Source organism: Bidens hawaiensis, unplaced genomic scaffold (genome assembly GCF_021521415.1).
Source record: "Bidens hawaiensis isolate Kalapana, Puna unplaced genomic scaffold, B.hawaiensis_p1.1 tig00012278_1, whole genome shotgun sequence".
Taxonomy (NCBI): Eukaryota; Viridiplantae; Streptophyta; class Magnoliopsida; order Asterales; family Asteraceae; genus Bidens; species Bidens hawaiensis.
The window spans coordinates 29,140-38,892 of NW_027491997.1; the positions used below are offsets into that span (position 1 = coordinate 29,140).

General features: G+C 39.5%; 1 protein-coding gene and 1 pseudogene across 1 annotated transcript; one reads left to right on the forward strand and one right to left on the reverse strand.

The window, feature by feature from the left end:
- Positions 1–1,802: 1,802 nt before the first annotated feature.
- Positions 1,803–3,949, reverse strand: LOC143540552 (uncharacterized). Its single transcript, XM_077033580.1, has 2 exons — positions 2,220–3,949; positions 1,803–1,904 (listed from the first exon to the last, which is right to left on the reverse strand). Exons 1-2 carry the CDS (start codon positions 3,888–3,890, stop codon positions 1,803–1,805), a joined length of 1,773 nt encoding a protein of 590 aa, XP_076889695.1. The 5' UTR covers positions 3,891–3,949.
- Positions 3,950–8,585: 4,636 nt separating this feature from the next.
- LOC143540560 (18S ribosomal RNA) lies at positions 8,586–8,892 on the forward strand (annotated as a pseudogene).
- Positions 8,893–9,753: the final 861 nt, after the last annotated feature.

Sequence of the window (9,753 nt, forward strand, 5' to 3'; positions counted from 1 at the left end):
CGACGAAATTCGCAATATTGATTTGTTGGCTTGGTGGAAAGGTAAACAAAACGAATTTCCCATTCTATCCGCCATGGCTCGTGATTTGCTTGCCGTACAAGCCTCAACGGTTGCTTCCGAATCGGTTTTTTCTCTTAGTGGGAGGGTGTTATCTATGCGAAGAACAAAACTAACTCCCGAGTCTCTAGAGGTTTGCATTTGCCTAAAGGACCATTTGGATGCGGTGGATCGTGTACAACACAAGGCGAACTTTGAAGACGAAATACCAATAGAGCGTCATATTCATGATGAGGAGGCGGAGGACGGGGTTTCTTCCGATAACGAAGACGAGGGTGAAGACGAGAATGAAGACGAAGAATAGTTGTAATTATTTGTTTTGGTAAACTTATTTGTAACTTGTTCAACTAATATTTAGTTTTGATTTGTTTTATTATAATTACTTTTGTTACTCATGATTAATTGTTTGTTACTTTTTTAATAACGACGAACATTTTATTCATCTAAAAAATAACTATTACAAACATTATTAAAACATACACGATACTAAACATAACAACTAAAACATAAAAAACAAAGTCCGTCGTTTTAACCCGGGAATACTTATTTTTGGGTTGTAGAGCCGGACGACTCTCCCACTTCCGTTTTTTTAGCTTCCATTCTTCTTTTCTCTCGACAATACTTATTCGTATGTTTTCGTAATGTCGAGTTGGACGCTGCTTTAAGAAACTTCGAGCAATATTTGCAACGTGCCAACTCATGTGAGTCGGTCATGAGACACAAATCGTAATGAACCCAAACATCGGGGCATCTTGTTGTTTCGATCACCATAACAACGTCATCATTGGTTGCCATTTGTTGTCGGTTTAAGGTTATTTGTGGTTTGGAGTGTGTTTTATAGTTTTGGGAGTGGTTTAACAAGTACACAAACAAACCTTGCTATTTATAGAAAGAAGATAACCTATTTATAGTTAAAAAACCGGTTCCAACGGTCAAAAACGGCTATATAGCCGTTGGAACCGGTTCCTAACGGCTATAATGTTTAAATTTCAAAAAAAACCGGTGTAACCGGTTTTTACGTAAAAACCGGTTCCGGTTCCAACCTACCCGGTTCCTAAAAGTTTGCATTTCCGGGCATCGGTTCGGGTCGGGAACCGAACCGGTTCCTGACTGGAACCGGTTTCATTTTCTACCCGGTGTGAAAAAAACCGGTTCGGGTTTTCAAGGTGAACCCGATTTGTGCACCTCTAACCTCAGTTAAATATAAATTTTGTTCAAAGTTAGTGAAGAATAGACTCCTACACTTGGTGTATGGTGATTATTTCACAATATTTCCAACAGTGTTGGTGGTGTGCGTACTAGCTGGGGTATGGTTTTTAGTACCATTTAGGTCGTCATTTACTGCCCTTGTCGGATTGAAAATGACAAAAACGAAGGCATACTTGATTTGAAAAGATCTTGACCGCCCCAACATTTTGACAGAATTTAGCATAACCCATGTTTGCAGTATTGCTGTAATTACTAAAACCGAAGAGAATTAGAGGACATGTCAAAGAAAACGTGCATGTCTTTGTCGTGCACTGTCAAACGTGTTAGTAGCTGATAGAAAAGTATTACAAGTTATCTGTTGAGTAAACCCTTATGAGAACGGATTTTAGATACGTTTAGAATATAACAGGTGCATACATGTTAAAGTAACGACATTAAAGTTTGTTACATCAAAAAGTTAATTTAAAAGTTATTTACATGTTCAATATGGAAGATTGAACAAACTTACTACTAGCAGTCAATTCATGCCATAACACCTACTCGGTTTTGATCTCCTTGGGTTCATTCAAAACAAATTCTACATACAAATCCTTAATCGCGATGACAACCGTCGTTATCAAGGGCCCCATTATTGCACCCTGCACCATTCATATATCATTCCAAAATAGGCGTTAGATATCAATTGTCATAAATTTAATATTTGGACAAATTGCATATGAAAGTAATCTAGTCTAGTATTGTTTTGAAAGGTAAAAGAATTTTTGGTATGTTGTATTTAGGGGTTTCAATTCTGAGATGACACGAAATAATCAAAAGTACTCGTTTACGTAAAAAAGTACCTATATATGAATATGAACTGTCACATACAGTTGTTATATGACACAGAAATCAGATTACTTTTTATGCAATTTGGCCAATATATCATACAAACTGTAACAATATTCATCATTTACCTCGAGTGCAGACGGGAAAATCGCAGCTCCGCCGATGATACTAAGCCCGGTAAGATACGGGTTATGACCCGGTATATGCTCTTGAATCTCAGTATCCCCATAATCAATAAGCACTGCATGAATAATGGGCAAACATACAGCCACTATATACCTACCTTCCATCACCAACTGCAAAATCGCAGGAATCGTTGCGAAAACATACGGCAGCAGTGGGAAAAACGGGCTAAAAACCGCAAGCAACGTCGACACATACAAAAAATGAATATTGAACAACCTAAGCAACAAACATGTCAAACACCCCTGAAAGAATGCAATCTCAGCTGTGGCTAAAAGTATGCCCGAAATCGCCTTATCAAGCACTTCAACACACCGGGTTCTAACATATTTCGAAATAGGTAGCATGCACATCACTTGTTCTGTTACTCCACTCGAATCCGACGTTATCAACGCGTATAAAACCCATATGAAAACCATTGACTGTGACAGAAAACTGAATAATCCAGCTGCACCCGTGACAATCGACTCGATGATCACAAACAGTAACCGAGTACTCCCGCCCAATATCGACTGGCCACTCGCTAGCACGCGTTGGATCACATCTTTTCCTTGAAATGCAATTGCTTTCGCCTTTTCGATTATATCTTCTCTGCTTATTAACACTTCTTTAAAGAGCGCGCTAACCTCAGGATAAAGCTCGGCCCATTCGCCATTCTTGACCCGTTTTCTTAAACTCAGGATCTTTTCTGTAAACGGGCTTGTTTTGGTTAACGCGGTCGATGGTGCAGACGAGTTAGTTGATCTCGGTGCCATAATATGCTTCATTTCTTCTACAATCTCAGTCATATTATACTGCACTGCTAAATTATCTATTTGATCAAAAACAGTCCCATAAAACTGTGTGGTGTATTTAGCCACCAATGCTCTCACATTATCTTCAGACATCCATTCCGCAGCATAATTACTCTCTTCCACACGCGATTTAATCGAGTAAACCGCGTCTTTGCCTTCGACGCCAATCTTGTAAGAGAAAAAGGCAGTGGCAAACAGACTGCCAAAAATCATGGCCATTATTAATCCAATGGCCACGATCGTCTCCAGCCTTTTTAACACCCCGCGTGTTAAAAAGGCTGTGTGGGGGGTCCGCTTCAGACTGTAACTCTTGAAAGAGGAAATCGTACCCCCCACATTTCGAGACGTGATCATAAACCCTAAGCCTAATAACGTAAAAGCCCCAAGCCCCCCAAACTGCTCGTACGCCATGACGAAAACCCACAAGGACACCAGTCTTCTTAATATCACCGAGAATCCACTTTTCCGTCGTCTTGGCTGGTTGTAGTTTTTCATTCTGTGACCAATGATCTTGCAGATGAGGTCTTTTATCTCGACAATGGTGCCGATGAAAGCCCGGAACATGGAGGTGGGGACGGCGAGTAGCGTGTCGGTGAGGCCGGACTTCAAGGGTTCGGACCAAAAGGAGACAAGGGTGTGATGGATGCCTCTGAGGGGAATGGAGCATATGACGGCCCAGAGGAGCGGGCGGAGATAATAGTCGAGCAACCTGCTGACGCCGTAGAGGACGAAGATGGCGAATGCTACGCCCGCATGGGCCATGGCGATGTAGAGGGCGAGGCGGACCTGCGGGTCGTCGGTGAGGGAGGAGCCAGGCTCCATGTCTTCGGTTCGAGGGTTGCGGGGTGGTTTTCCGGGGATGACTCCGGTTTCAGGCTGGTGGCTGGTCGGAATATCGGATCCAAATGTGGAAATGAATGAATTAATTAAGGTGGGATCGAGGAGATCGATGATAATATTATTATTAATGGAGGATGAATTCAGCTGAGAGAATTTGGGGAAACCCAAGGTGGTGGTGACATGCAGCCATATATAGCCATAGCCATGCATGCGTCAAGAATTATATTTGAATTATTATTATGTTTTTTATATAACAAAACAACTAAACTCATTATACAAACTTAACAAATAAGCACATCTCAGATTAAACTCATTAACAATTTAATGAAAATACCCAATAACTATTTTAAATACTTAAGCTCAAATATCATTTAGTGTCCCACATAAGACAATTAAAAAACTAACCTAATGAGCGACATTTTTTTTATTAACCGTCTTCCCACACAAGTCTACTTTTCAAACTAAAACGCTTAGGGTATGTTTGGTAAAACTAGCTGGAAGCTGTTAGCTGGTATCTGAAAACTAGCTGGTAACTGTTAGCTGTAGTTTTTTAGATATATTTATATGTTTGACAGAGTAGCTGGAGCTTTTAATAAAAAGTATAAAATTACTAAAATGGGCATAACTCAAAGCAATAATAGTAAATGTATTTATTTTGGAAGGTTATTTAAGTAAATTAACATACTAAAAGCTTGTAGCTTTTTCTAAACGCTACTAGTAGAAGCTTTAAGCTTTTTCTCCTAACCTAAAAACTTCAAGCACCTTGAACCAAACAAAGTTTTTAATTGAGTAGGAGTTTTTTCTTAAAAACTTTAAGCTTGAAGCTCCTAAAAGCTCCTAAAAGATTCTTGCCAAATATACCCTTAGGGTATGTTTGGCAAAAGTAGCTGGTAGTTGAAGGCTGGAAGCTGAAAACTTGAAGCTGGTAGCTAGCTGTAGCTTTTTAAATATATATAGGTGTTTGGCAGAGTAGCAGAAGCTTTTAATAAAACTAGATGGGTGCCCGCGTGGTGCGGAGGAATGAGCGTACAACCTAACATCAACCATATAATCAGTGTCGGTACACGATTCACCTGATGACAGTGCGTACGTAACCTGCATGTAGACGTGTAATTCATGGAAAAGCAGTAAGCGTGTAATTGATGGAGAAAATCAAGAAACAAAGCTGAAACATATAGTAATTTCAAATAGATAATTTTTTAAACCAACCTATTTTGATATGAAACTCTTTCTAAACATGCACTGTTCTAATCTGAAACATGTTCTGACCTGACCTCTTTCGACTCAAAAGCGTACCAACACGAATCGAACTAATTTAACCCTTTTTGTATCGACTCGTTCTGACCCTAATTTGGTCTTACACATGACTCAAGTTTATTTGACTCGACTCCTAATTTGGTCTTACACATGACTCGAGCTCACCTGACTAAACTTGTTATCGATCCTAACCGATAATCACGTAGCATGTTAATTTTTTAAAGTTAAAGAAGTATAACAATATCATACTCAAATTAAAGTGAATAAAATGCCCATTTTTATGATGTAATTTGTTTTAAAAATTATTAACGTGTGAAAAAGTTATGACTCCTTAAAAAGTCATGGGGGTAGTTAGTTATGAATAAGGGTTGATTGTGTAACTATTATATAAATTAATAAAAGTTGATATAAGTTCAAGTACTAAACTTGTAAATTCAAATGTAAAAGCTTATAGCTAGCTTTTTCTCAAACAATACAGTTGACCTTTACATCAAGACATCTATTGTTAATGAGTGTCTAAAATAGGTTTCATCAAGTATTTTAGTTTATTTTTACAAGTTGTAAGCTATTTCAACCAAAAACCTCAAAATTATTTAATTTATATTAGAATATTTAAGGATAGAAAAAATTAGCTTATCTTTTTGTTATGTGACCTGACTGTAAATGTCCATGCAGAAAAATTAATCATTTACCATTAGACAACGAAACTCAAATTATAAAAAATTTATTTGGTCTGTCACTTGATATGTTGTAAAACATACTTGTTTTTCGCACAATTTATTATCATTTTAATCGCTTAGTTATCTAAAATAATAATAATTTAAACTTGTTTTGACATGATCTTACAAAGTTACATATCTTTCGTAGGTTGTGGGTTTTAAAGAGAAAAAGAATCGGGTTTTTGCAAGACATAAAGACCTTTTATGCTCAATTTTTTAAAAACCAAGTTAAAGCCCAACCCGAGTCCATTTATGTGAAGCCTTGCATGCATATTATATAATTAGCACCAAAAGAAAAAAAACCCTGAGGGACCTCTAATTCAGTCCGATCGGCAGCTAGGACCTCTAATTCAGTCCGATCGGCAGCTAGGGCAGCAAGTGACAAAAGAAGAAAAAATATATAAAACCTAGCAGCCCCCTTGTAATTCTGATCGGCAGCAACAAGTAAAAAAAATAAAATAAAAAAGAATATAAGTTGGTGGCCAGAAGTAGCAATCAGCATCAGCAAGTAGAAAAGAAAAAAAATAACATACGTGTAGGGGTGTGCAAAGTGACTTACCCGACCCGAAAGTTTAAAAGCCCGACCCGACCCGATGCTCGAATTCTACAGAAACAGGACCCGAAGACCGGACCTGTTGTTGAGGGTCGGGTTTCGGTCCTTTAGGATTTCGGTCCGTCGGCCCTTTGCAATAAACCGAGACCGGATAATGCTACAACATCAAAGTCTTAGACAAGGAGTTGTTGAAGTGATGAAGATGGAGAGAATCGATGAAGGAAGAGAAGGCACGAGAGTGTTAAGAAAAAAACAATTTTATATTGATATAAAGTGATTGAAGCCTTAAACTAACGTCCTATCCACCATCTAGAGTTCTAGACCAACAGCCCCTTTTAACCTAGATGTATTCTTATATTAGGTTAGATTTATTTATATTATTAGTGTAAACTTATATTTGTTAGTAATGAATTTTGTTTTCTATTTACATAGTTTATTTAATTTAAAACAAAACAAAATTATTTTATTACATATTATATTAGTCTCTGTTTTTTAAATTAAATATATGAAATATTTTAAAAACAAAATTAAAATATAACTATTTAATAAAGTAACATATCAATAATGTCGAAAAAAATTTAATTTTAAAAATATTGACTTTTCAAACTTTGTTAATAGTGAAAAATGTAACATGTGTCAGATCATGGCATCAATGTATTGTCTTATCATATTATTTATTTTGTTTAATAAAACAAGAATAAACCCTAGACTTCGGGTATGTTTGGCAAAATTAGCTGGTGGTTGTTAGCTGTAAGCTGGAAGCTGAAGGCTGGAAGCTGGTAGCTGAAGGCTGGAAGCTGGTAGCTGGTAGCTGTTAGCTGTAGCCTTTTAAATTTATTTAGGTGTTTGGCAGAGTAGCAGAAGCTTTTAATAAAACTAGCTGGATGCCCACGTGGTACGGCCGAATGTGCGCACAACCTAACATCAACCACATAATCAGTGTCGGTACATGATTCACCTGATGACAGTGCATACATAACCTGAATGTAGACGTGTAATTCATGGAAATGCAGTAAGCGTGTAACTTATGGCGAAAATCAAGAAACAAAGCTGAAATATACAGTATAGTTACACATTCAACCCTTATTCAAAACTAACTACCCCCACGACTTTTTTAGGGGCCATAACGTTTTCACACGTTAATAATTTTTTAAACAAATTACATCATAAAAACGAGCATTTTATTCTCTTTAATATGAGTATGATATTGTTATACTTCTTTAACTTTAAAAAAGTAACATAGTACGTGATTTTCGGTTATGATCGGTAACAAGTCGAGTCAGGTGAGCTCGAGTCATGTGTAAGACCAAATTAGGAGTCGAGTCAGATGAACAGTCATGTGTAAGACCAAATTAGGGCCAGAACGAGTCGATACAAAAAGGGTTAAATTAGTTCGGTTCGTGTCGGTACGCTTTGGAGTCGAAAGGGGTCAGGTCAGAACATGTTTCAGATTAGAACAGTGTCTGTTCAGAGAGGGATTCATATCAAAATAGGCTGGTTTAAAATTTATCTATTTGAAATTGGCGTTAGCGAAGATTGTGAAGGACTTGCAAGTGAGGAGGACATGATACTGTTTAGTGCCCCGTAGGTTTCCAATAGGAGGCGGTTGATTTTGTGAGTAATCCGAACCGAAATCAAAATTCTTTCAATTCTTATAATTCGATGTGGAGAGGCGATCAAAATTCCAGCTGGAGGAACAATAATCATTCCAGCTTCCAGCAACGTCAGAGTCTATTCCAGGATTCCAGTGAGGGAGCGAGTAGCGGGGAGAAGAAGCCCACTTTAGAGGAGATGATGACACAGCAGACACATATGTTGTCACAACTCATGACTCGAGAGGACTCCTGTCACAAAGAGACCCAAGAGAAATTTCGGGAGCACGGGTCATTCATGTGAAATCAGGTTGCGTCAATTCAGAATATCGAGCGGTAGATGGGAGAGATAGCGAGTCTATTAAATGAGAGGCCGCCAAGTAATACCTAGCATAATCCGAGGTGATTCGCGAAGGATGTGACGACGAGGAGCGGTGCAGGGTCACGCAATGAGCCCGCGATTCAGGAGGCGACTAGTGGAGGAGTAGTTGAGGAGCATGCGGTCGATGGAGAGGAGCATGTGGATGAGGAGATTCAGATGGAGTCTCCACCGGCCAAGGTGCATCAGAGGCGCAATCCAGGAAGTACAACACATGCCGAGAACCAGCAGTTACCCAGCACACCAAAGCTGGAGTACGGTAGGGGCAGAGGGAATTTCCGGTGGAGCGGTGAAATGCATAGAGATCGGAAAGAACACCAACGGCGAAAGCACTCTGCTGGGCCGACACTGACACTGAGAGACGAAAGCTAGGGGAGCGAATGGGATTAGATACCCCAGTAGTCCTAGCCGTAAACGATGGATACTAGGCGCTGTGCGTATCGACCCGTGCAGTGCTGTAGCTAACGCGTTAAGTATCCCGCCTGGGGAGTACGTTCGCAAGAATGAAACTCAAAGGAATTGACGGGGGCCCGCACAAGCGGTGGAGCATGTGGTTTAATTCGATGCAAAGCGAAGAACCTTACCAGGGCTTGACATGCCGCGAATCCTCTTGAAAGAGAGGGGTGCCTTCAGGAACGCGGACACAGGTGGTGCATGGCTGTCGTCAGCTCGTGCCGTAAGGTGGAGAGTTTATAAACCTAGAGTTCCATACCCCGGGAGACTCCGCAAGGATAGAGATGAGGAGCAGGACTCCAAATTTCTTGATCTTTTGAAGCAGCTTCATCTTAATATTTCGTTCATTGAGACACTCACTCAAATGCTGAAACATGCAAAATTCCTTAAGGATATTCTTTCGAATACGAAGAAGTTATCTGAGGTCTCTTCCATCCCATTGAGTACTAGTTGCTTGCAGTCTTGCAGAGAATGTTACCAGAGAAGATGTCTGATCCTAAGAGTTTCACGATTCCTTGCATTTTGAGTGATGATACGGTGATTTATGCGCTGGCGGATCTTGGTTCTAGTATTAATCTCATGACGTATTTTGTGTATCGCAAGTTGGGTTTAGGCGAGCAGAGGCCTACCAGGATGAGTATCCAGCTTGCTGATCATAATGTGAAATACCCTCAAGGGTTGGTCGAGAACATGCTCGTTTGTGTCGATACGTTCATCTTCCAGGTGGACTTTGTCATCTTGGACATGAACGATGATGATAGTGTCCCACTTATCTTAGGCCGACCATTCCTTGCCATTGCACATGCGTTAATCGAGGTATGCGAGGGTAAATTGATTTAGGGAGTTGGGGATGAGAACGTCACCTTTGACATTCGACAGTCACTGAAACACC

What these genes read in the sequence shown, in the direction of transcription:
- LOC143540552 (XM_077033580.1), bottom strand. Translation starts at nt 3,890, where the DNA reads ATGGAGCCTGGCTCCTCCCTCACCGACGACCCGCAGGTCCGCCTCGCC. An exon ending in TTTTCCCGTCTGCACTCGAG is followed by an intron (nt 1,905 to 2,219) that starts GTAAATGATGAA and finishes TGAATGGTGCAG; the next exon opens with GGTGCAATAATGGGGCCCTT.